The sequence below is a fragment of the Rhea americana genome, unplaced genomic scaffold, assembly GCF_003343005.1.
Source record: "Rhea americana isolate MKP2758 unplaced genomic scaffold, rheAme1 scaffold_27, whole genome shotgun sequence".
Classification (NCBI taxonomy): domain Eukaryota; kingdom Metazoa; phylum Chordata; class Aves; order Rheiformes; family Rheidae; genus Rhea; species Rhea americana.
This window is the reverse complement of record NW_028186390.1, coordinates 2,644,005-2,671,821: the sequence shown is the minus strand read 5'-3', so window position 1 is coordinate 2,671,821 and position 27,817 is coordinate 2,644,005. Positions and strand designations below refer to the sequence as shown.

General features: G+C 40.7%; 1 protein-coding gene across 4 annotated transcripts; it reads left to right on the top strand.

The window, feature by feature from the left end:
• The first annotated feature begins 1,384 nt into the window (after nt 1-1,384).
• Nucleotides 1,385-27,817, top strand: PODN (podocan). 4 transcript variants are annotated; one of them, XM_085308012.1, is made up of 12 exons: nt 1,385-1,883; nt 2,710-2,835; nt 5,346-5,608; nt 6,708-6,801; nt 8,378-8,442; nt 13,422-13,531; nt 15,810-15,966; nt 18,080-18,195; nt 19,784-20,441; nt 23,014-23,162; nt 25,172-25,373; nt 26,775-27,817. In XM_085308012.1, the coding sequence occupies exons 2-11, from the start codon at nt 2,799-2,801 to the stop codon at nt 25,338-25,340; spliced, it is 1,818 nt and encodes a 605-aa protein (XP_085164138.1). In that variant the 5' UTR covers nt 1,385-1,883; nt 2,710-2,798; the 3' UTR covers nt 25,341-25,373; nt 26,775-27,817. The 4 variants fall into 4 exon arrangements, with proteins under 4 accessions (XP_085164138.1, XP_085164141.1, XP_085164140.1 ...); XM_085308015.1 differs by having other exon boundaries at nt 2,641-2,835; XM_085308014.1 differs by having other exon boundaries at nt 2,469-2,835.

The window sequence follows — 27,817 nt, the reverse complement described above, 5'->3', positions numbered from 1 at the left end:
TGCAAATGTTTCTGTAGAGTCTTACTTAGATAAATAAAAGGGTAAAAAACATTTTACTGCATTTTCAAATACAATTTAAATAAATCTCATAAATCCCTCGTCTCACTCTTTCCATGCTGATAATGAGTGAGCTGATACATAACCACAGTTCTCTCCAAATAACTCTCCAAATACGATCAAGGTTCAAAAGAGCTGCTTATACCTTTGGCCTCTGCCCCATCGTTGCTTGCAGGGGCTGTACATTACCCAAGCTTAGCATATCACATCTAAATTTAGCCTGTAATCTCTTTAGGGCAGTGACAATGGTTGCAAGTGAGAGCTGAGCAGGTTCTTGTGGATTTAGGATACCTTTGCACAGTCCTGATCCTCTGTGGTTCCACGAGGCAGGTGCATCCTTGGCATAACTTAGGTAAGTCTTACTGCTTTGTCAGCAATAACCCTATGCTATGGAGAGTATAGTACTATATATTACAGCTTGGACTCGGATATGTCCTTATACTGAGGTAAGGACATTGAAAAAGAGAGTTCAGGTTATCAAAGTCTGTCCCTGACTTTTTTGAATCAGAGGGGCTTCTCTGCTGGAGCCAGTGCGGTAGGTAGAGCCTTGCCTGGTGTACTGCGTGCACAGGATCTGCAGCAGCTGTCACGTTTTTACTGAAGCACCCTGGCGATGGTTTGCCCAAGGACTTGTTTCTGTGCCATCTGGGTGATCTGAAGGAGTGATCGTGTGAAAATCTAAGCTGCATTTCCAGCTTCTGTTTTTGAACCTGAAAATGTTTCTTCATTTAGACTCCAGCTCCTGCTGTCACCTCCTCAGCGTGGAACATTCAGGCTGCAAAGACTGTAATTTGACTGGAAATGTTGCCTGCAACAGATTCTAGGTTATGAGTGTTTAGATAGAAATGCTTTCCTCTGAAAGCACCCAAAGGCTATAGTGGCAGAGATACTGCCTGAGACCTTAAACCTAGCCCTTGCCTTAGTGGTGTGTCAGAGCACCACTGGGTTTTGCTGGAGAGTTACATGGGTTCTGATGTTGGAAATGCAGGACTAAGCCTGGAGATAAGAGGTCATAAATTTGAGATATGTTGATATAAGAGGGTAAAAAGTGGAGAAAATGATAGTTTGGAAACAAAAAGCTTATATAGATAATTTGTAGCATGGTGTAAGGATTTAAATGTTGCTGTCATGCCTGGGATGTATGGTTTCTGGCACTGGCTGTCCTGATAGATAATATTGGGTTAGCAGTGACACTTTTCTGTGCCTCTGTTTCCCCATCACTAAAATTGCATGATGCCCCTCTTTTTTCACTACCTCTAGATGGTACATGTTAACAAAGTACAACAAGAAAATGCAAATAAACATATGCTTTTGAAGAAGGGTGAATCCTGCTCTCTCACTTTGCCTCTTGGGCTCCTCTGGCATAAATAGTGAGTTGGGTAATCCTCCTTCTCTTCCCTTTCTCTCCCTGGAGATTGGGCTAAGATGTATGCTCCCTCAACATGAACTTTTCTCTCCTCCCTGAAAACATTGTTTTTGTTTTATGGCCTCAGGGTGTTATAATGCAGAAAGGGTAACAGGCAGGTGGAGGATGGGGAATGCAGAACATATCCTGGATCTCTGAATCATCTAACAAAAAGGCAGCCAGTTTTGTTTTGTTTTTGTTTTAGTGAAAACACACTTGCTGCTTCCCACGCTGACTTTTGAGAGTTACACGTGGCACAGAGAGGGATCTATTCCAGTTGATAGGAGCCTGGAAGAAGAGAGGGAGGAAACAATTGCTTTAGACTTTAGTTCAGCTGGAGTTGGGAGGAAAGGATCGGTGTCTCTTTTTTGGAGTACAGCAAGTTCTTGCTGAGGACAGATCCTCTGCAGATTTTGTGGAGGTATTGTATGGCACATTGCAGGGCATTCACAAAACAGGTGGCTTTATATTAAAAAAAAATAACTCTGCTGTCAGTGACAAAAAACTGCTGCTTTCTTAAAAATATTGCTGTGCTTAGAGCATACTCTGTTATGAACAGCAAATTCCTTTTTTTTTTTTAATAAAAGGGAAATAGGAAATGCAAGGTCTTAACATGACCAGATCTCTGTTTGTGTGTATGTGTTTAGTGCTGTGATACAGAGCTTAGAGCATGTAAGAGACTGTGTAGATGGAGTATTATGTCAAATGTTGGGACTCTTGCCTCTAAGACACTTGTTGTTCACAGCCTATCTACCCCGATTGYTGAAGATCAGCTGATGGATCGAAAACCAAGGGGAGAGTTAAAGGGGAGGGAGAGATGAGAAAAAATTCTCATCTATCTATTTCTTGCTAATTTGAACCAGGGCCGTGGGAAAGGGGGGACATGCTGGCATGGAATTTGGATTTTGTCTAGAAGGCAGCTAAAGTTAAAGCTGTGGGAACTGCTGGTGCAGCTCTGCTCTCCTGCAATGCACACACAGCCTCTGCTTCTCTACTGTCATTGCAGCATGCTTTCTTCTGGCATCTCTCTTGGATCTTGCAAAGTGCATTGACAAAAAGCAATGGGAGATTGTTTTTTGCCCAAGCCTTTATATTCAGACTATAGCTGCTTCCTCTTTCCTACTCACATTTTCCCATACGGTGACTTTGGAAAATTCCTCTCGTATTTCGCTGGAAAGTGCAGAGAAGTCTCGTTGGTAGAGGGTTGCCTGTTACTCTCTCTAATTCTGCCGCTCACATCTGGAAAGGATCTGGCTTGGAAAGAGGAGTCTCCGTCTGAGCTCAGCGCATGTAACGGACATGGCATGAGCTGAGGGAACCGGTGGGGGCAACAGAAATGTTCTTCTCCAGTCATCTGATTTCTGTCAACAAAGGTGAGTTTTCAGCACTTTATTTTTTTTAAACTGGACTGTCAGACAACATCCAGGTGCCTGCCTGTCAGCTGCAGCTTTTAGAAAGCATATTAAAGGGAACCAGATTCACTTAACCTGCTGATACTGAGGGAGATGTTTTTCCAGCTGTGTGTGTCCTGTGAGAATGTGTATGTGGAGAACAATAGGTACAAAGATATTTTGAACACGATTCTGTTGTTTATTTTACCATAATCACTGAGAAGCATATGGTAACTCCTGAAACTTCAGCTTACCTCTTGAGCCTGTGCACACTGTAGGACGCTGCCTCTGGTGCTGCGGGGGAGCAAAGTGCAGGAGTCATTGGTGGTTCTGTCTGGACTTGGAAAGATGCAACCACAGAAACCCCTAAACTGGCTTTGAGTGTAACTGCAGTCTTCAGGCTATAGGGCCTGATCCAAAGTCTACTGATGGTGAGGAGAGGGGAACCTTTCTAGGGGGTTTTGAATAGTACTTTAATAAGCTTTTTAAAAAAGGCTTTGGATCACACCCATGTGAATGAGTTTAAATGGAGTGAGTTATTTCAGAYGTGCTTTGAACTAAAAGAAAATTAAAATCATGTCTCGTTTTACTGCCTGCGCTCCAGATGCAAGCAGTTGTTTCCTTATCCGAAGTGTCTCCCTGTGGCACCAGAGCAGCAGTCACTTCAAAGGCGTAGCAGACGCACACATGCTGATGACAGCGGGCTGAGATTGCCTCTAAAATTTTACTGTGTAGTAGATGCAACATTTCATGCTGACTTTTTAACATCTTTTCAGTTACATATGCAGAGAAGTCAGCATGCCACAAATCTGTAGAAGTCAATACTAACATTGATGTAACTGGGTGATACTGGGATGGAGCTGATTTTGGCTCTTAATCTCGAAGTACAATGATCAAATCTTTCTTATTTTCTGAGACTATCTTCTGTAAGATTTTTGAAATACTTTCTGAGATTAGCTCACCAAATACTAAGGATCCACTGTTGGCATACTTATATGGCCAGTTTTGACCTCACTATTAATATCTTGCTACCATATAAGGCACAGCATCTAATCTGTGGAATGTTTTATAAAGGAGATTAATTTTATTCAGCTTTTACAGAGATGGAAACTGTGGGATAGTGGAGCAGGGGGGAGGGCTCAAGCAAACAACATGAAATGCTTAAAATAACCCAGCACCAAAGTCCAGAGCTGAACCAAATCCACCTATGGGTCATGCCAGTGCTCTGTCCCATAGTGTACCCTCTTCTGTTTCTTCAAGTGAAAGTTAGTGTTTAAAGAAATCATTTAAAATTTTCATGACCGTGACTGAGAGCAGGATCTGTCCAACGCTTCCCAGGCACCCAGTATCTGTGAGAGCCCTGGAGAGAGGGAGCCTCGGTGCAAAGCTGTGTAACAGGCATAAACGGGCCGTGCCAGCTCTGAAGTCTGCTGGCCYGGCTCTGAGATGTTCTTGTTTCTGAGGCGAAGGAGAAGCCTGGATTGGCAGAGAAGAATGAGCATTTCTTTTTTCATATTCAGGTCAAGAATCCACTGTGCTTTTTGCTCTTGAAAGATCAGCCTAAATACACAGTTCTCGTGGCTTTCTCCACTTTGGAGGAAGGTGCCTGCAGTTGGAGTCGCGGTGGAGTTTCAACAACAGGAGTGAGGGAGAGTCAAAGACAAGCCCTTACCAGCTCTTATATATGAAACCTGAGAAGGGGCAGCAAATGAGACAAAGAGGGCTGGACTGGGGCCAGCTGGCTGATCCAGGAGATCTCAAACTTCTGTTTGCGTTATTTTAACCTGCTGCCAGAAAGATAAAGGCTGAACGTGAGCCAAACCTTTAAGGCTTCAGATCAGCACTGTCCAAAATCAATAGGAAGTCCATACACATACTATTTTCAGTTGCTCAGAGGCTTTATTATTGTTCAGCGCACACAAGTCGCAGCTTTCCAGCACACATTATTTACATTAAGGAGAGGAGCCATTTCCACATGCARAACTGTGGGGCCTATTACCATCAACAGTTACATAACATTGCACAACCTCATCTATCAATCTTCAGGGTCATCTGGCATTTCTCAATATGGAAGGAAAAAAAAAAAAAGGCAGTAAGTTACTTGAGGAGTCAGGGATAGTTCAGAGGCCGCTGCCAGGCCCCTGGCTGCAGCGGGAGGCCCCACTCGCGGGGCCCCGGATGGCGCTGCCTGGTGGCGCCCCGCTCCCAGGCCGGATCCGCAGCGGGCGAGGGATGCCCGATGGCTGCCGGGCTGGTTCTGGCGGCGAGGGGCCACCTCGGCCGCAGCGGGGTGAGAGGAGGCGGCGGCGGCCCGGGTGCTGCGCCACGGCGCGGGGCGGGGGCGCAGGAAATGGCGGCGGGTGCCCTCAGGCGGCCACCGCACTGGGCGGGGGGCGCAGGAAATGGCGGCGGCGGCGGGTCCCGCCAGGCGCCCGCTCCCCGCGGCGGCGGCGCGGCGGGGTCTGACCCTACGCTCTGCTCTTGGCTTCCAGGGGCGATGCCCGGCGGCAGCGGCCGGGCCCTGCTAGCGCTGGGGCTGCTGGCGCTGAGCTGCGCCGCCGCCCGCCCGGCGCCCGGCGCCAACGACTTCCCCGACGGCGCCGCCGAGCGGCGGCGGCGGCAGCTGCCGCCCGCGGCCGCCGGCTGCCCGCGGGACTGCGGCTGCAGCCAGGAAGGCGTCGTGGACTGCGGCGGCATCGACCTGAAGGAGTTCCCCCTGCGCCTGCCCGAGCTCACCAACCACCTGTCGCTGCAGGTAACGGCGCCGCCGCCCCCGGCCCCGGCCCCGGCCGGGCTTCTCCCGGGGGTGAGGTGACGCTGCCGCTAACCCAGGGAGCAAAAGAGGAAGGAAAAAAAAAAAGTTCTTCTTGTTTCCTCCTCGGAGAGAAGAATTTTCACCCCAGATCACTGTTGCTTTSCCCGCAGGGGGCTTCTCGTTTTGAGGCCTCTTTGAAGAACATGGGCTGAATTGCTTCATTCACAAATAAGGTGTTTTCTTTTTTTCTTTTTTTGTTTTTTAATAAAAATACCGGACGCAGGTGCAGACCCCACGCTCTGGGCCCCGTCTGCCTTGCTGCCCCCCCCCCGGCAGTGGTGGCGAGGCCGGTTGAAGGTGCCCACCTGAGGGAGGGCCGCGGCGCCGGTGCTGAGCCCGCCAGGCCTCCGCGCGAAGGCTGCGGTAGCGCATCCCAGGCGCGCCGGCTGCGGCTCCCGCCTTCGCTGCTCGAAGCCAGGAGGCCGCTTCGGAGCGGCTGCTGTCGCTTTCTGCATCCTAGTTTGGCTTCCAGCCTGGGGGGTCCCTGGTTCCGTTGAGGCTCCAGCTGCTCGAATGCTAGAACCGCTCGTTAATGGTGCAAACGATAGCGTCAGTCTAAATCTGAAGGCGRCCGCCCTTGACAGTGAGAGCAAACCCAGTCTGATGCCCCCTGCCCATGACAAGTTTGTAGTGGGACAGGTGTAAAATGCATCAGAACGGCCCCTTGCCTCCCAAAACGGCAGAAGCGGTAAATCTGGAACTCCCCGGTGCCAACCTTGTAACAAATGCTTTGCTGCAGCTACAAGGTTTGGCTTTTGCAGATGGATTATAAGCCTTGCCAGGCATGATCATGCTCTGCATGCTGCCAGTGCACCAGCTGGATATTTCTGGAGATGAGCACAAGCTGCAGAACTTGGTTCAGGCCTTAAAATGCTGCTGGGTTTGAGATCTGAGTTTGGCTCGTTTCAGAGAGAAGGCTGCTGACAATGATTTGACGTTGTGGGTCCAGTTCCAAATATTCTTGGAGTTTACAGTCTGGGTTTTATTGTGATCCTGCTTGGATTGCTTTGCTGATGATTAATACTCTCCCTTTTCTTAGAATAACCAGATAGAAGAAATCTTTCCAGAAGAGCTTGCTCGTCTTCACAGACTAGAAACTCTCAATTTGCAAAACAACAGGCTTACTTCAAAAGGTAAGCTGGAAAAGTCATGAGTGCACAGAGCCATTGCCTCAGCACAGATCCCTACAGCAATACCAGCTTATGCGGTGAGCCCAGTGAAAGCTGTGAAGAGTGGTGGGTTGACCTGACTGGAAYAGTCGGCTATAAGCATCGCTCGTTTGGCCATTAAACAGATCATGGAGGCACTTTATCATATGAAACGTAATACTCAGTGTGTAAGAATGCAGCCTTACTGAAGCAGTGGAGGAGACCTGGCAGCAGCACTGTGTACTGTGGCGTGAGATCTTCACGTCCAGGAAACTCATCATCAGTGCAATGCACTTGGGAACCAGAAATGTCAGCATATCGAATGGTTTTCTTCTGACTGACCTTATTTCTTACTCCATTTGGTTAGTGAAGTCCAGTCTGTCAATTTGCTCAGTTTAGTCCAGATCAGTCCTTCTTAAATTTACTCTAAATCCAGATAATCTGTATTACAAATAAGGCAACTCTTGCCCTTTTCCAAAACTGTTCTGATTTCTGTATGTAAGTTTTGCTAAGTCATAGGCCTATTAGAGGAGCTTGACAACTGATTAGTAAAGAAAGCAAAAGAGAAATTAAACAGCAAGAGAGCAGGAGATGCAATAAAAGAGATGTAATTGCTATTAATTTGTGTGTTGTCTTGATGCTCTTAATGCTCTTGCTATCCTTATATCAATGATAGAGAAAGTCTTTGTTAGTAATGTAGGCACATTATGCATGGGATACAATATGTGTCACTCCTACTTAGCACATAGAAAACTATGCTTAATAGAGTCAGCACCTGACCTTGTTTCTTTTTGGACTTGGTGATAATTCTTTTACAACCTTCTATGCAGAATTTCAAACGTACTATGACTTGGGATGTAGTTTCATTGTTGACTTAAGGTAATCGAAGTGCCTGGTGAAAATATCATTTGTATCCTTTCCCTTGTACCAACAAGTAGTGCTTKTTTGATTGGCTGGACATGGAGCCATACAGCTGAAAACTAATACTGAGGGAGGGTTAGCTCTGAGCAAGATCAGCTCTCTGAGCTGGTTACTGCGTGGCCACAGGGATTGGGAGGGCACAGAACAAGAGAGCGGTTAAAACATGCAGCTACTGGTGGAAGTAGGGCAGAATTGTCTCTTTGGCAGCATCATGGTCACAGATCAAACTGAGTTGATCATTAAACAGCAGCTGAGACTATATCCTACCAACAAAAATTATCTACAGGTTAATGAGAAGATAACCAAAGAAACTTCTCAGATAGATAGCGTGGTTGCTGTGAGCACTGATAATTAGCACCACAGCAAGTCTGCATGGCTCTGAACCTGACCCTTGTACAGACCTGTTTGCCTAGATTTTTTAATGGTCTTCCATAGCTCTTTAATCATCTACCTGTGTTAGTTAAAAAAAAAAAAAAAAAAAAAAAACTAAACAAGAATAGCCCTGAATCAGGTTGTTTCAGTGCTGCTGAAAAATATTTAAATTTTACATTAAAAACATTGAGGTAAAACTATCCTATGATATTCTCACTGAGGGAGGAAATGCTAGTGTCACTGACTAGAGTTATTCTTGTTTTTTAAGGGCTGCCAGAAGAAGCATTTGAACATCTGGAGAACCTGAATTACCTGTACCTGGCAAACAATAAAGTAAGAGATTCACAAGGTTTTCAGAGTTCTTTTCTGATTGGATTTTGAAAGTTAAACAAGAGGGTCTTGAATTCTCTAAAAATGTATATCCTACTTACGTAATGTTGTGCTAAAGTTGTAGTCTAATGAAGGTTCACTTAAGGTCAAAACAATCAGTATGCTGAAAAATTAAAGAGTGTTCTTCTTCAYAGATGTGGCATTTCAGGAATTCAAAGATGTTTTAAGATATCATTGCCAGGTGAGAAGGAGGTAGGAATGGCTAAATCAAAATGGAGATTTCTGTTTTGCATGCTAGCAAAACATGCCAGTATATTTTTAACACTTCTATCTCTGTGTTGCTGACTGAAAATTTTCCTGTATGTGTGTAGGGAGCTACAGAGAACCCATACGTTCATAAATTGCCACTGTGTTCAGTAAGCTTTGGATCAGCTGCACACATAGTTGATAGCTGCCTGTATGCAAATAAGCTGTGGGTAGTGGTATGCAGGGGTGCATACCTCATCTGATGAGTCTGGGTTGAAAAATCTGTGAACAAACGCACCCTGATACCTTTACCTAAGCCATCAGGGACTGCAAAATGTCATCTACTCTTCCCTGGCTCCCATTCTCATTAGGTTTGATGGATGGATACCCACACAAAGTGAAACTAAGCAGATAGCAAATTTATTCTTCTAGCTGAAGTGATAAGAGCTGGTTTTTTAATGGAGAAGATCCCAGCTGCTTTCCTGTTAATGACCCGGTTTGGATGTCGTGACAGAAGCACAGCTTTTCTGCCTAGAAGAGGGAAGGAAATAACTTCTCACTTGCCCGTGTACCTGGGTGGTTTCCATTGGCATCCTTTTTTTTCCCAGGCCCCCCCCCCAAATTTTTACTGCAGAAGGAAATGTTACACTACAACGAAACAGAAGTTAAAATGTCAGGCAGAGCTTCTTTTATATGCAGAAACCCTGCATCTCTCTCTCTCTCTCTCTCTCTCTCTCTCTCTCTGTATGTATGTATATATATATATATGCACATCTGTCTATATATGTTACTATTCTCTTAAAAATCTGTGACTCTTTGACATTTCATTTATATGCATGTGGCCACCTTCAGGTTTCAGTCAGGCCAAGACGTATCCAGAATCTCTCCATGGTTTTCCATATGGAGTGATTGAGAATAGAACCCTTTCCTTAGTACAGTAACATTGTGTTCTTTTCTTTCAAGCGCCGTTTCCATATAACAGTCTTGGCAGTTAAGAACTCCATAAAATGGAACAAGCCAGACTGTGACTAATATTCCAGAACTTTGCACTCCAGTTTTCCCTGTGTGACAAAACAAAGTGTTTGGTTTTTCTGGCTTTACTGCAGAGAGAATAGGATCCCAAATTAAAATGCAAACATCAGCAAATGTCAGAACTAGTTATAGTGAGGAGTTATGGACCCACAAGAATAACACATTTCTTCATAAATAACAATCCAGGACAAACCAGAGTGGCTTCAAACTATATCCATTCTCAAGTGGGAAACACTGCAGATCAAGTAACTGGTGACTGGAGGAGGGCAGGGATTTGCTGGTAGTTTGCTTTTTGTTTTATGGATTATCTTGATGCTGCTTTATCCTCAGTTGCAATCCCATCACATACAGCTAAACTGTATTTCATTAAACTAACACAGTTGCTAGGAGAATTGAAGATATCCTAATAGACTATAAACCTGGTATAGTGCATGAGTAACAACTGTTTTAATTAAATAACTGATACAGTAGTTTCCTTTTTAACTTCTAAAAGCACTTTCTTAAATGCATCAGTCACACATTGTGCAGTATCTACAGTAAACCTTGTTAGCAACAAAAATCTCTCCTATCAAGCTGTAGAGCAGATCCTGAGCTGTCATTGTTTACTGTATGCTGATGATCTTGGTGATGGAAGGTTCTGTATTTCCAAGGATTCCCTTACTAATATAGGTTTCAGTGAATCCAATACTTCTGTTTATGCTAAAGGCTTTGATAAACAAGGAAATGAATAAATTCTTTAGAATCCTTATAAGTTCATTGATTAATTTATTAATTAACAATGGAGAAACAATTTCTGCTGTGTAAAGAAAAGGAGGATCCAGCGATAAGACTGCAAGAAAATTGCAGCTAAAGAGAAGCAGATTGCTATTTATTAGGCAGTATACCAGAGGAAGTTTCTCATTCAACTTTTATTTTTGCTAATAGCTGCAACAATCTAGCGTTAATTCTGCAAGGTGTCAACCAGTGGAGTTAAGTATCATGGAGAATACCTCAAAGCAGTGTATTCATCATCATATCTGTCCTTTATGTGCTATAGGAAAAACAGCAACATTTGTTAAGTTCAGATCCTACTATTTGTAGGATCAAATGCAGCAAAGTCGCCAGTTATTTGTACTGTTAGATAAATCAGACTCCCATACCAGGTGTATATTCCAGATGTGTTCCAGATGCTCCCTCTTAGAAAAACCCATGTCTAAATCTCTCATGTCAGAGAAAGGACAGCAGTGTTCTTTCAGCTGACCCACTTCCATTTCTGGTAAACAGCACCTCTATTCAGAATTGTCATCCCCCCCCCCTTTTTTTTGGACAGGCTTCTTAAGGTGGACAAAATTGAACTTAATAAAGAACAAATAAATTTCTCCACAGCCTTTGGGAGCCATCATGTTCTTCTAGTGCCAGTTCATGTTAAAGAGGCAGAAGCGTGATGAAAAGGTAGATCACATGAAGTTAGAAATGTTTCTGAACTAACAGAACAAGCACAGAAACCCTGAGGCTTTTCAGCCACCTTTCTGAATGAGTTTTATATTCTTCAGTTATAAAAGCTCACAAATGAAAATCCTGACATTGATACTGGTGAAACTGATGGATTGATTCTTTCTTCTGCCTTCCTTGTGCTATGGAACAGTCTGAGAAAGGAGTATCAGATTGAAAACAACAACAACATACAGGTCCCAGGAGCTGAAACAAACTATTGTACAATTGTTAGTCTTATGACTAAGTGCTGAAATGCCAAAGCAAAGTCCTGAGCAACTGCAAACTCTTCCTGGCTGAAATTTCTCTCTTTTTTTGCTCTTTCTTGTGGCTCTGGCCTCTCTCATTTCACATATCTGAGCCATACCCTTTGATTTCTGTAAAAGCTATGACTCAATAGATTGTGTATTCCAAGAGAAAAGCTTTAATGTGCCACTGTGTATGAAAGTGATTAACTCTGTCCTGTGTCTGATTTGTCAGTATTATGTCATGACAGGGGCTATTTCTTCTGGAAGCACTGTCAGAACTTTGTAGGTAGAGATAAGTACCTTTATCCACCTTCCATGAGATAATATATTTCAGGTCAGAATGTGAGAGAATATGGATTAAGCCAAGGGTAGATCTGTGGCAACTGTGGTAATGTGTAAAATGCCTCTAATTTTCACTGCTCATACAGTATTTGGAAATATTAGTGTCAGTGACTGATTTGTGGGAAAGATCTTTTTACTTGTATTTGTGCCTATTAAACATTTCAGACAGCTTAGGGCTGGATGTTTTGGCATAGGCGAGAATAAAAAATAATGAATAATGTATTTTCAACTTWAAAAAAAACTATAGAACTATATTGTAAGTCCAGTAAGTTACATATGGAGGGATATAGTTCATCAATACACATTTGAAAAACCAGCAGAAAGAAATCTAGGCATCCTTTGGGTAAATATGCAGTTTAAGTTAGGGAGCTTTCCCACAAAGTATCTCTTCTCTCACATATTATTTATCTTTTCAAAATCTTTGTTATTTCGCTATTTTTAGTAACCAATTGCTGTTTCATTTCTATAACAATTTGTCATCATGTGGGTCTGCTGTAAAGATCAAATCCTCTTTGACATAACATTATTGTGAGCAAGAAGCTTTACTGATTGAAGGAATTGCATACTAGAAGGCGGATCTCTTCTATAACCCAGAGTTTCAGTCCTGACCTCAGAGCTTCAGATGATGAAGAATTCAGTGTCACCTAGAAAAGAGGTTCTCTCATGAACCCTCCAAAGTGTACATAAAGTATTAGAGCGATGGTCTTACTAGTACTGTAGTTGACATCTGTAACTATTTAGCACCTGCCTATGGCAATTCAGTAGTCTTCTGCTTATGTGCCCAAGGAGTATGTTTACCACAGCATCATGTTAAGAATTTGTGTCCCAGTGGCTTAATCTTTATACATAAATCTTTTTCTGAGTTTACGCTTTCCAGAAAACTGTCCTCCAAGCTATTGTATTAACTAATGGCTCTGTAAAACTGAACTTTTTTTAATCATTAGTTTTCAATCCACCAATTTTTGTTCAGATGCAGACATTCCTAGCACTATTTTTTCCAGCTAACTGATGAAAATAGCAATAGACCAATCCTATACCTCTTTTTGGCTAAATAGTTCTGGAGATAAGACCTTGTTGCGTTTTGTTTCTGGTACATCACTTGTTTAATAAACAGAAAGTATCACTGCACAATAGGTTTTTGCTTTTTATGTTCCATTTGATATTCCATAATTTGGCTCAGAAAGATCCCTGCCCTTTGGGAACCTAGATCCTCTGTTGAAGAGATCATTATAAATGCAGGAAATATTGTAAAAGACACATGAAGTAACACTTCCCCCCACAACAAGTATACTTTCATAGGGGGAGTAAATAATAGGCCAGTGTGAGGTTGATCAGGTTTTTTGGCATAGTAGTTTGCGGAACTAGCAAATACATTGCTTATTATTGTTCCTCTCTGAATAACAGTCTCTTAATTTCTTCCAATAAAAACAAACATCCAAATATTTTGGAGAAAAAGTCTAGCTCCTTCCTGGAGAGATTAGTGAGTGAAGATCATTTGTTTTTGTTCGTGCAGTCTACATTCTTTTTCATTTACTGTTGTCTGTTCAGAGGAAATAGATTTGCAAGTGTTTTGTTGCTGGCCTAATACTTGGTTAAAACGTTTGTTGCATTTAATTGAAATTCCCCCATATATTTGTTTTTCAGCTTACAGTGGCTCCGAAATTCCTACCACACACCTTGATCAGTGCAGATTTTGCAGCCAATTATCTCACCAAGATATATGGACTCACGTTTGGACAGAAACCAAACTTGAGGTAAGGGATTGTGAAGTGAAATAATAGTGTTCTGCCACCGCTTGGAGGCGGTTGGTGACTGATAAGAAACTATCTGCTAAACCATCTTATTGGCTGCTGATAGTTTTTGGAAAGAAGTTGACAATTTATTAATCTCAGCATGAAGTATCAGATCAGCTCTCGGAAGGTTATATTCCAAGGGCTTTTACTAGCTGCCAGACACTTTTACATAGATAAAAACTAAATTTGTCTCCTTTGTGTGTCAGTTACGAGTTGCAAGGAACAGCTTTGATTTCTCAAAATGTTTAGTAACTGTTTAGAATCCCTGTCTTTGTTATAGACTATTTCTTAAAAATGTTAGAAGCTGATAGTACAGCGCTCAATGCAGTTGAGTATTACTCAACTATATTGAAATCAGGCATAGTTACCTCCTTTCACATGTGCTTCATCCTCTCAGAACTGGGTTCAAAGACCTCTGCTAGTTTTGAGTTTTCTCAGCTGGAGCCAGTGCAGCTATGGGCCACCTCAAAGTCAACCATACACAGATGCATCTGCCGTGATGTATGTCTTGTTTCCAAATTTTGAGTATTTATATGGACACTGTAACATCTAAATCCTGTAAAGATGCCTCARACTTTTGGGAGTATTTTGCACTTAGCAATAGCTGGATAAGTTGAACTCTTAGAGCGCAGCTGTATGATGAACTGAAGAACTCTCAATTCCCATTAAATTAATTGAGAGTTGAAGCTACTGTGTATTTATTAAGTCTTTAGTCTTGGAGGCTCTTGCTAAATGAAAAGGCTGAGTCAATCACTTATTTCTGGCAATATCTCATTATGACACAGGCAAGATTTGCATTATTCTTCCTTACCCTGAATTTACAGAAGCTGCTGTGTTCCGGTATCATATTACAGTTTCTGTAGGGATTTTCTCAAGTTCTTCTGCAGCAACCATCATTTAATTCAGAACAGTAACTCACTGATTTCTGAGACTGCTGATGAAAAATCCTAACTCAGTTGTTTCAGTTGGATTATTTGCCCTCGGCAGAGTTCATTGTTTCAGACTGATTAGCTGGAAAGTGAATTTTTCAGAAAGATAAATATTTGTGATTTAAAAGAACAGCTGACCATGAAGAGCAAATAATATCTTCAGTGTGGCTCTCTACCTCCTGGAGTGTGTGATCACACTGTTTTTCCATACTGACCCTTTCCTTCCTTCCTTCAAAAACTTATTGCCAAGTATTCTCTGCAACTGGCAGAGAATCCAAGAGCAAGTTAAAAAAGCACTCTTTGACACCGTGCTCTTTTGTAATGTTAACCTGTCCCCAGAATTTTAGCTGCCTGCTGCATCCTGGAGTACACACAGGAAATGAAAGGGTAATGGAAGTCAGTAAACTCCTATAATTTCTTTTGCTAGGAAGAAGACGAATGAATTCATTACCAGTTAAGCCAATGGAAAGCAGGGAAGACTTCACAGAGATTAGCTGTCCTGTACAGAATTAAAACTTACATAAGGAAGAGGAAATCCAATTTTTAAAAATTTGATCAGAGAAACTCTTCTGTGAATATCAAAGGTTAAAAATAAGAAAGACAAAGGGAAAGTAAGAGACTCTCTTTCTCTGGGTCACCTTMATCAAAAACCAAGAATGATACAGATTGAATGAACCTGCTCTGTTACCCTGGCAGTGCTGTCTGCCCTTCTGAGTTTTAGAAATAGAAGGGAAACTGCTCACAGCATATTTCCAGCCTTCATGGGAGCAAAAAGAATGGAGAAGCGTGAGACAGCCCTTTCTCAAGAGCTCTACAGGTCAATTTTTGCAAGTTTGAGAAGTTGAGATTTGATGCCAAATAAAAGTTAAATCTTGGGGCATATCTACTAATTAGATAGGAGTTCTAACCTTCCTGAAGGAGGTCATCAGTCCAATATACTCTTTGTGCCTTTTGGCCAAACACGAAGCTAGGCCCAAACTGTGAAATCTGTATTCAACTTTGAAAGCATTGCACAATCCCAGACTTAGGATCAGTTTCATGTAAAGGTGAAGCTATTTGTGAAATTCATATCCAATGTGGATATCCACATGCTGGATATGGTTTGGATTTTGAATGGACCAAAATTTCAGAGAGTATTTAGGTTTGGATACATTCCTTACTAAATTAAATGGCACATTTAAACATGAATTTAATTATCACAAGGAAAGAAGAAAAGATTGAAATACAATTTTTAAACAGTTTTCACTTGGTAAACAAAAAAGCAGGTCTCACTATCTGTTTAACTTCATCTTTTTTTCTCCTTCTGTTAGGTCTGTGTATCTTCATAACAACAAACTTTCAGATGCTGGGTTACCAGATAATATGTTCAATGGCTCTGATAATGTGGAGATACTCATCATGTCCAGCAATTTCCTGAAATATGTTCCAAAGAATCTCCCTCCAGCACTGTATAAATTACACTTAAAGGTAGTAACACCAAGGTTTTGTATTCTCTTACAGCTGTGACAAAGTATTGCGATTGTGTGGGATTCAAAGTACACAGTGAAGCCCTTTGAGTTCACTTGGAAACATTCCCAGGCCCACTGTAAAACTCAGCTGCTATATTCTTAAGTCTAGCTGATCCCTGTGTCCTTACTGTTTGTTCATGAGTAGTAGTACGTTTTTGCAAAACAAAGTGTTCACAGGATAAAAAACACTTTTCTCTGTTTCCAAGGAAATGTATCACAGGTGGTTGCGTGGTAGCGTTGCTGGTCTCGTTCCTGGGTGCAATTGTTCAGCAGCACATCGTGGACGAAGGCAGTGCAAGTTTTTCCCTGCCCCCCTGATTTGACTCATTGGCATGGGAAGGTAGATCATTTTGTACAGCCCTTCAGTGGTTAGCATCCTTGCGAAGCCGGCCGCTGATGACGGTGTTTCTTCTGACAGCTTACCCGCTGGCTTTGCTTACTAGTTCATTTCACATGGACTACTGTTTCCTAGCATCAGTAGTTTTTGTTTGCTACTGAACTGGCAATTCTGTCAACACAGAGAAAGTTTGGATCGGTGATTCTTCACTGCTACAACTTCTCCAGCAGTAGTGCAATAGGAGAAGTTGTGGTATTATCTAGTCTCCAGCATTTTTAATTGCGTGCCATCTGATTCTGATAAAAACACATCATCAGCATCGTGTCTGTACTAGAATTCTCAGCCTTTTAACAATAGGAGTGCTGCAGCAGTGGGGAATCCTGGTTCCACTTGTTCCTAGTGTTGACAGCTCCTTGGATGTGAGTAGATGGAAATCTGTTATCAGCCTTTGTGTTTAGGCAGTTCTGTTTTGCCTCCCAACTTTCTTTTCCCTTGAAGGTTTCACTAATTCYCATGAAATTTTTTTTAGAAAACGGGCTTCTCTGGCTTGAAAAGTCAAAGGCAAAAGGTCCAATCCCTTAAGTTGCTGGAATTTCTCTGCAAAATGTGAAGTTATTAAGCCCCTGAATGTTACTGCCATTTGTATGTAGTCATTGTCTCCCAAAATAAGACTCAGACTTTGAGGATTGCTATTTGAACTCTTCTTATCCTCCAACCTCAACTGGTTGTGTTAAGGGCAGAGAAGAAGCTGGGAAGAGAAAAGAGCATTTTGTTTTCAAGTGCACTGCCTGTCAGTAGTAATATGTTAACTTGGTATTTTACTGGAAAAGAAACAGGACAGTGAGGAAATGAGAGCTGGCAAATAGTGACCAAAAGTGATGAAATTAGTTACTTTTGATGGGACAATTCTCTCTTTTACTTTCATTATTCGTTCAGACACTAAGCCAAATCTATCTGTTGTGGTACCTAGTTTATATTAGGTTGGACATGAATCTAGTCCAGTCTGTCCATCACGTTATTGAATATACTTGAACTGTGGGAATTTTAACAAAATTCTATGGGAATTTCAGTTAGTGAAAGTATATCCTTTATATATCTTTTTATAACTCATACAGTTCCTGTTTATAATGGAATTTAGTTTCATAGTCTGTTCTTGTCTGCCTGCTAGCTGCTCCAAAGCCACACTAAGGGAAAAATGTAGTTATTTTGGAAGTAGAAGTTATTTTGTATTATATATTATTATTTCATATATATAATATAATTATATATATGTATTATTATATGTTATTATTTGCATTATTTTGTAGTTATTGCAAGAACTGTACATTTTGGAATATCATTAATAGTGGAAGGTGGCAGATTCCCAGCTTCCAATTTAATTCTTCTTTATGGTGAAATATGCCTTAGGAAATCCAGAAATTTTGAGCAAATTCTGGAGTTGCCTGCATTATAAATTTGCACACAGGTGAAAGGACCATGTATACGAAATAGAACCCCCCTAATGAGTCAGATCTGACTCCTTAGCCCAAAGATTCCATGGGAAATGAATAAAAAGAGGTTTTAATATGTCAGTCTACTGTTTGTGTTTATTTGTTATACAGAATTATAATGTCTGCTGAAATATCTCGCTTCTAGCCCTTTTTAAATTTTATTGCCTGATGTTAGCTGAGCAGAGCCCAAGTGTCCTATGTTCTCCCATGCCAAATAATGTGCTTTGTGCTTCTTGCAACTCCAGAACAACAAGCTAGAGAAGATTCCCAAAGGAGCCTTCAGTGAGCTAACAGGTCTGCGGGAGCTGTATTTACAGAATAACTACTTGACTAATGAAGGAATGGACAATGAAACTTTCTGGTGAGATTCAGATCAGTAGTTTGTGCCTGTGTTTGTCTAGGTCCTCTGATAGAGTACTTCTACTTGAAAAAAATATATATATACTGGATTAGAAGGGGGTGCAATAGAGCTGCCCARTTGCTGAGTGGAGACAAAAGATTTGTTACAGATTGGTACACCCAAAATAGCTTTTGGCTGTCCTAAATGTGGCCTGGGACTTAGCACTTCAAACAGAGAGCTTTGTCTCTCTGCTTGCACTGAACACTGCCGTTGTGGTACTTCAAAATCCAGCCCATGTAATCTGTCCTGCCCATAATGTGCTATGAATTCGGTAAACTTTTCTGATCACCAGAGATGAGAATAAGTCAAACTGTACCTTCCTCTTCCACATTTCACTCCCATTAACTTCACTTAGTTGTCTACCTTAGGTCTGTTATGTCACTCTCCAGGTAGTGTTGGACATAACATGTCTGTTAAGATGAACTAATCTCAGGGGCTATAGCTAAGGCACCAGTCGTAGTCCACACAAGTGGTGGTTATTACTCTTTATTTCTAGAGTGTTGTCTTTACAGTACAGCATAGTGTGATTCAGATGTACTCAAGCTTGGGAAGTGTTTCTGTTTGTGTCAAGGAAGTGCTTTACCCACAGACTATATTTGCTTATTTAGAGCCTATTTGGATATCTCTGAATAGCGCCACAGTAACCAGTAAGTAATGTCTGTAATATGTTAGTTCTCGTATTTCCTGAAAACTTTCAAGTCATCTGCAGTGGGTTATGTAATGCCATGCAGATTACATCTCATTTAAACTGAGAAACTGCCTTGAAATACAAGGTAATACAGAGCTCCTTAGTCCTTACATTTATAATACCACTGATCCACATCTAGTTGGTATAAGTAGCTGGTCTGAGGATTTTATTTTAGCTTCAACTGAGTCTATGGAATCCAGATTCAATAGCTTACACAAAGCAGATCTAGCCCTGACTCACTTCCATAATGCAGGAGGGTCAGGAGAAGTTCATGATCTTAGCCTAGGACACTAAATTAGTATTTCTGCTTTTCAAAAAAAAGGCCTGCTTTCCGGTTTAAATATACACTTTCAGAGAGACAGAAATTACCCTTGCTCAGGCTATGGTTTTGTGAAACTGAGATCTAAATTCTKTGCTTTAATGGTGTTCCCGTTGCACCTCTTTCTTCTGGTATGCAAGCACTGAAAGCACTTGCTCATTTGCTGTTATTTGTAGTGTCAAATGAGAGAATAGTAGACTGCGGAACTGATCTCAGGTCTCAGCGGGGTGGCAATTTGGATGCTTGTAGACTCTAGCAGGTTCTCTCTAGCGTGGCTTAGGAGCAATGGACGAGCCTAGTCCTTAACGGCAGCGTGGGGGCTCCCTATTTTGCTGTCCACATCAGTCATATCATGCTTGAGATAAAAAAAAAAAAGGAAAAGAAAAAAAAGAAAAAAGGTAGTAACAGAGGAGCTGTGCTGGGCGAGGGGAGGGGAACCCCCCCCCCCCAAAAAAAAAGATTGTAAAAGTCTAGGGGAAGTTGATTATCATTTCACTTTACAGAATCTAAATGAGGAGTGTTTTCTTTCCTGATTTCCCAAGGAAATTATCTAGTCTTGAATATCTGGATTTGTCCAGCAATAACCTCTCACAAATCCCAAGTGGTTTACCTCGAAACATCGTCCTCCTCCACCTGGAGAAGAACGCAATTAAGGTGATTGGCAGAGATGTCTTGACCCAAATTAAGAATCTTGAGTACCTTCTACTCCACAATAACAAATTAAAAGCCCGAGGGATTCATCCATTAGCCTTCCAGGGCTTAAAGAAGTTGCACACTGTACACCTGTACAACAACATGCTGGAGAGRATTCCCAGTGGGCTGCCCCGGCGAGTGAAAACACTTATGATCCTTCATAACCAGATTTCCGAGATTAACAGGAATGATTTTGCTACCACTTACTTCCTTGAAGAGCTGAACCTGAGCTACAATAAACTGAAAAGTCCCCAGATCCATCGGGAGGCCTTCCGTAAACTGAGGCAACTAAAGTCCTTGGATCTTTCTGGGAACAATCTCCACACAGTGCCTTTCGGCTTTCCAAAGAACTTGCAGATTCTGAAGCTGAAGGAGAATGAGATAAGCACCATCCCAAAAGGGACTTTATCTGGGATGACAAAGCTGCGGGAACTGTATTTGAGCAACAATAAACTGAAAGTAAATTCCATTTATTCAAGAGCGTGGAGAGAACTCAGCAGTCTCCAGGTAGAAACATCATCTTCTCTAATTATATTAGTAATAGTGATGTCCTCATCTGTCTGCCTAGGCCAATTTATGCAGCACCAAGACTAGATGTGCTTCATCCTCATGTTTTGGGCTTGCAATTTAACTGCTATGCCCTGTTTCTAGAGTAGAGTTGGTGTGTTGATGCTTTAGGAAACATTTSTGTAGGAGGTGATCACCTCCCACTCCTGAACAGAATGTCTTATAGGAAATGTAAAGCCGTGTTTGCTTCTGAACCCTAATGGTGTCCTGTATTTTCAGCTAAGCGTTAATGAATCTTRGCATTAAAACTCAAATGATACCTTTCAAATAGCCTGTCTCCCAAAAGATTTTAAATGAACCTTGAAGAGAGACAGCAGGAAGAAAGAATGCATAAATACAAACACTCTTTAATTMTCAAAGCCCCCACAGCAGCTTATAGTCAGACAGGCCAAGCTGTAGGATTTAGCAGCTCAGCTGGCTAAGGCACCTGGATAGCAGCTTGGGGGTCTGGATTCAATCAGCAGTCTTATWATTCACTTAATTGTTAGGGAAAGTTGAACACAAACCATAAGGCAGGCAGGAACAAACACATTTGTGCTGTGCAAAATGGCCTTTCAAAATCGATATGCTGGCTGAAGGATTTGTCTGCATTTCCTTCTAGGCAGCCACCTGCTGCCTGCAGTAAAAGGTATTACCTATAGCATATGGCAGCCATCTAGGGTACATATGGTTGGGTCACCATACAGACAAAGCCTGCATCTCCGAGAGCAGATCAGGGATAAGAGACACGGAGCATATGTCACACTGGCCTCCACTATAAGCTTTTTCAGACAATCCAGACCTTTGTCTTTGTGCACGTTTCTTTTCATGTTTCGCTGGGACTAAAAAGGATCTTGGCCTTCATTTACTGTAAATCAGCAACACAGCAACAGTGTCAGTAGAGCTGTTTGTTTAAATCAGCTGTAGATCTGGTCTGTGACTTTTGTGATGTATTTAGCATTTGTTTGGTGCTTCAGTGGTGTGTATGTGTGTGTGTAAATAATGTGAGATGGAACATAGTTTGGAAGGAAGATGCCGATGGGAATAACACATGCTGGAATTATTTCATTGCAGTCACCTCCCTATTTTTTGTTTTTTTCTCAAAACGAAGTCATGAGCATTTGGAAGCTTTCATTGCTGAAAAATAAGCTTTTCTTCTCTAATGGCCTGATTCATAGCTACACCACGTTACTTGTATACTGCCATCTGCATAACTGTGCGCTGGACTGGGCCTGTATCGAGAAGAACAACACTGAAATCCTCAGTCTTTTGCAGAGGTGTAACTCTGAGTAATTTGTAGTTATTGTGTCAGCTTTATGCTGTGAAAATGTTACAATTCAGGATAACAAAGTACTTTTTGGCTCCATTTAATGCTTAAAACTCATCTGAGAAAGGATCATAGCCTTTAGCCTGACTGTCTTCGTACATTGGTCTGTGTTAGAAAATTTCTAGATATTCTCACATGTAGCTATCTAGTGTAACTCCAGCTAGTGAAGTGTTTGCAATGACAACTTCCAAGGAGTTCTCATCCATATTTGAAATCCAGTCTGCTTTTAATTCACTTTAAGCAGGCATGGGCTAAAGCCTGGGGGCAGAGAGAAAGAAAAGTAGAGACTGCTAAAYGTACAGCACGAAGTGTTAGGTGAAACCACCCTGTTAAGCAGTAGTGTAAGAGGGCAGAATTATCATGGCCACCCTTAACCTTTATGAAAATTAGAGACTGATTAAATTAGTTTAGGCTACAATAAATACCACTTCAGCTTTCCACCATGAACTCGAACTGAACCTTTCTGCATGGTTGAAAATAAACAGTTTCCACTGTACCCACGTTGCCATTTCACTAGAAGGGAAAAAATCTGAAGGAGACTTACCAAAGCACCTTCTGAAAAATAAAGGCTATTCCCAGATGATTTTCAGACATAACAAATCCTGGATAAGCTTTACATAAACATCTCACTTCTGCACTGTTACCAAAGTTTTATTTATATATATATAAAATATATATATGTAGGTATATGTATGTATGTGTGTGTGTGTGTGTGTCTGTGTGCACGTGCATATATATATGTAGGTAAGCATATTTTACACATTCTGTTAGACTAAGGGCACATTTTTGCTGTTGATTTTTCTGAAGCAGTGTTACTGCCTATTAGTTATTTCCATGAATAAATGAATATATACAATGTATACAAAATATGTAGTATATATGGCAAAAACTGTATATACACATGTGCACATTATATACATACATATGCCCATACATACATATATGTTTATATATAAGAACATGTTCTAATATACACAAACATATACACACACACACACGTACATACGTATAAATATATATATTAAAAAAAAGAGGGTGGGAGGGAGCTTCCACAGGATGGGAGTGTATGTGTGTGTATAGAGCCATCCTGTGGAAGCTCATCCATTGTTAAACTTAAATCTCTTTTATGAGCGATGGAGCATGCTCAGGGCTGCTGATATATAAATTTGGTTATTTATTTAACCCCTTGCTGCCTCTTCCTTTCAGTCATTAGACATGGCTGGCAATCAGCTGACTTCTATCCCATCAGGCCTGCCAGAATCGCTAGAATATCTGTATCTTCAGAACAACAAGATCACAGCGGTGTCAGAGAGTGCTTTTGAATCCACACCCAACATAAAAGGAATTTACCTTAGGTAATGTCAAGTTTCTACTTCAGCATATAAGATTTTTCTTTGTTATCCACTTCATAATTTACTCCTTTAAAAGTATTTAAAATCTTAACTTTCTAAATAAGTAACTTATTTTTATAGTAATATATAATAAAAATTGCTCATCTGCTCAGAAAAGACAGGAAGACTGGGGAGTCTGTCTTTTCTGTGCTTATTAGAATGGAGCAGGCGTAGTGGGCAATTAATGTTCAACATTATGCCATATTCCAGTATTCAGCCATGAACTAAAAGTTTACCGTCTGGTTGTAGGACTTCAGCTTTGCTTGTGTCTGTTCTGTCTGAATTTTGATAGTACATAAAACCCTCCGCTGATGGGGCTTGCATGACTTATTGAAGCTATGTGCATTCCTGTGATAGTTTGTGTGAAGCAAATGGCAGTGTACAACTGTGACAGTTACCTAACTAAGCTCAAGAAGCTTTCCTGTTTTTTTTTCTCTTCCTCCTTTATCAGTGGATGAGAACCTTGTTTGTTAAACTCTGTATTTTATACGTGGTAGATATTGACCTTGGTTACATACAGTGTAAAGTCACAATAATGTACTGATTTAACCAGAGTTATTCTGGATTTATGCTGCAAGAAGTGAAGCCAGAATCCATCCCAGTAACGTATTCAATTGTAATCTAACGGAACATTATTGAAAATACTGTTTAGAAGTAATTTATCAAACCCTACAGAATATTTAAACTGATTCTATGGTATGTTCAAAAGCCTAGTATATGTGTGGCATGAGACTAAATATGGCTTTATTTTGTCTATGTACAACTAAGTTGTTCTATGGTTCTGAATCATCTGTTTTTGGAGGAGTGACTGCATACCAAAAAAACAGAATTAAAAAGTCTGGGGTAAATTAGAGCAGTCTGTCTATCCAGCTGCTCACATTTATGTGAATTTAGTGAATGCTTGGAAGCAAACCAGAAACCACATTCTATATTTCTGCATAAAAAGAAAAAAAAAAAAACTTGCAAAAGTGTTTTGCTAACATATTTAGGAGGCAACTCCACCCAGGGTAAGTTGTATTTCTTAATAGGAAGTGGGAGGCTATTAATCACTGTAATGCTGTAAAACCATAATATACATCTGGGGTATTAAAATAGAATTTTAAGCATGTTTAAGAATAAAGAACCAAGCAGTAAATGTGAAGGGTTCTTAAATTACAGAATAGTTTATTTATATTATTGAAAACAAAAATAACTGTATTGGGTGTATTTCTAAAGCGATATTTTGTATCAGTTTTCCAAGTATCCTTGGGGAAGAATTAAAGTGTCAAGGGATGACATGGAATCTCAAAGCAGGTTACCCTTTGAAATGTGGCCTATGGAGCAGATTCTTTTCCTCCGTGGGAAAACAGAATGCCAAGGCAAGGAATCAGTGGGGGAGGAATTCCAATACTACAATTTTTTTTCCTTGCAGTGCTCAGTTATAGGAGGGGCAAGAGGGTCTGGGGCAGGAAGAGAAGGAGTCTTTCTGAGGGTTTGATCAGCTGAAATCAATGGGAATCACTTAATATTTCCCAGTATTTTCCTGCTAAGTCCTTTGCGATAATACAGACTGGTGTCAGCAAGCCTTGTACAGTGCCTACATTTGCTGGCTTTCTAATCTTTCCTTTCTATTTTCCATCCAAAGAAATCAATACTCTGTTCTTAGTGGCAACCTAGTGTGTCCAAATAAAAAGGGGAGGGGGGAGGGACATTGATTTTGAGCTTGAACTTTTTGTCATCAGGACCCTCGCACACTGGAGGGACACTTGAATGTTACTTATCTTTTTATAGACTTAGTTTCACATTTTGATTCAATGTGAAAAGAAATCAGTGCTGACATTTTTAGCAATGGTGCTCTCTTCAGAAGTGCTGGCACTTGCAGAGTCCTGCTGTAAGTCAGTGTAAAGTCAGTGTAGCTCTGCACAGTGGCGTCTTCCTAGTTGCCAAACACTTTATTTTTTTTAACAGAAAGGTCATTTTTTGTTCATTTAAAGGTTTAATAAGATTGCAGTTGGAGCACTGAAGGAAAGTATCTTCCAAAGCCTAAAGCACTTACAGGTACTGGATATTGAAGGGAACTTGGAATTCAGCAACACTTCAAAGAATAAGGAAGATTCAGAAGAGGAAATGGAAGATGAGGAAGAGGAAGAAGAACAGAGATAAAATGTGAACTCACACAAGCACATCACATGGAAGGTAACAACGGTTCTTTATTTAAATCATGGATTAAATTCTCACACCCTTGTGTAAATAATTTCCAATTTACATATACRATTTGAAGGTATAAGATAACTCATAAAGAGACTCAAAACCTCTACTAAAACATGACCAGGARTGGTAGAATCAAAAGGYTGRGGAAAAAATAYGTRTATGTGTGTATGTGCATATATAAAAATATATTTTAAAGGAAATTGTCAGTRTATGTCTGTATTTTATCAGAGACAATGAGTGGTTCATAGGGGCTTCTGCTTATAGACAAATGTAGCTGCTAAATACAGAGGTCGTTATTTACTAGTTCTTTTAGCAAAAAGAATGAAAAGGCACTTCATGATATTTTTGAGTAACTAGTTCAAAARGAAAACAAAGAATAAACTGGGGAGTTCACTGATGCAGAGGGCCATAGAGGCTGAAAATGAGTTAAAAGAATTAGACAAATTAAAGAAAATAGGCCTATCAGTGTCTGTTAAACTTGGCATTAAGATASTTCCTCTATCTCAAGCAGTCCTTAAATCACTGACTACTAGGAATGTGAAGAGCTTGGCATATTTCTTAGGGAAAGAACACCACTTCGTATCAGTTTTGCAGACTGTATACGTGGCTAGATGAGTGCCTGGCTCAGGATAGCCATGCTTCTGTTCCCACAACAGCCTGTGCTTTTCTGCTTTCCCCATTGATAGATCTTGTTGAAGCTCCATTGCTCATTTCACCCAGATGCACTGAAAAGCCTCTGGGCAATTACAGATTGTTTTTGCTGCTGACTGTGTCTAATTCCGAATTGATAATCCTGAAATTAAGATCTCTATGTTCTGTAACCAGTCTGCCTAGCCACTTGGTCTCTCTACTTGAACCTCTTTCTCTTTTCAACTGCAGAAGAAAGGACGGAGGAAAAACTGTTTGAAGAGTGTGGATTTTTGCTCTGCAGTATGCATCTCTCTTTTTTTTTTTTTTTTTTTTTTAAAAAAGCATTTTATATACAAGAAAGATGATGAAGTTCAAGACACTATYCTTCTGGAGAGCTGAACTCCAATAATTGAAAAGAAGTGTTTAATTTTGTCCCTAATCAATGTTTCGCCATGGAGAATGTCACAAAAAAGTGCTAAGAGTAGTCCTAATACACTGAAAAGAAGTTGGGTCTTGAAAAGGGCAGAAGCTACTTGGAAAGCCAAATGTTACACCTCCTGCCTGTGCTATGTCAAAACTGTGTGAAAAAACAAGTAATTTGTATCTACTAACTTAGAGTACATTTAACTTCTGAATCCACACATCTCTGTTTTGCTCTGGGGCACATGTGACTTGTCAGCTGATACTAAGTTTAGCATAATTTGAATTCTGTATTCTGTTATGTAACTGATTCTTGTTTTTTCTGATGTTTTGCAGGAAAGCATATGGAAAAATACATACATTTCTATGTGTATATATCTATATAGATATACAGAGAACACTTAGCAGAACGTGCAGTGAATTACACAGAAACTGTTGTGGCGCTGTTCCAGACTCATGGAACACAGCATGTTATAGTGCCTTATTCAGGGAGAGACCCTGGATGCCTTTCCAAAGCTTCCAAATCATCTTACTCAAGACCCAGGATCATAAGGGATTGCTCTGGAACTCACAAAAGCTGGCTTTTGTTTCCTCTGTTTCTCTTCCCTCACTGTTACCATCTGTAATAGCAATATGGGACTGTTTTGAACACATGCCTTCAAATGCTGTCTTTGTCACTCCATTTTAAGTGAACCATGTCTATGCTGCTTTTCTCTTCTGCCAGTCTAAAGAAGCTGTTATTGATCAGGCAAGACAGATATTTGYGGTAGGTTCATGTGTGGAGCAGTGTATGAGGCATTTTGGTCATCAAGCAGCAGTAACAACTACCACTGTGGATGAATCCATTCCTCTGTTAGAGCAATGTGTATATTTGGATGAGAAAAACAAAGTAAGGCTGGATCCCTAATAYTTTATTCCTACTGTCAAAGCTTGCAGTGTGTGCCTATTTTAGAAAGGTTTTAAGATAAAAAAAAAAATTGTGAATATATAAAAAGAACTGTATGTCTGCCTCCCAGAGCTTTGGTAAAGTTTCTGTCTTGCTGTTGTTTGTCCATATGACTGCTGTATGAATATCTCTGAAAAAATGTTCAGAAAACTGACTAACAATAAGCAGTATAATATATACAATAGAATTTTTCACRTATATCATCCATGTTAAGAGTCAGAAGTGAGACTAATGAAGCAAAAGAGATAAGTGAATGTCTCAGTGTCTTAGGAGAAAACTGTTAAGCATTGAAAAAAATTTCTGTATTTGGTTCAGGTCGGGAGACAGTGTGTGCTGTCCTACTCTCTTGAAGCCTCTCCTGTTTTGTGATGTTGAGTATTCTCAGCTCCTATTGAAATCATGGAAAATAAAGAAACCAGTGAAAAGCAGAAAA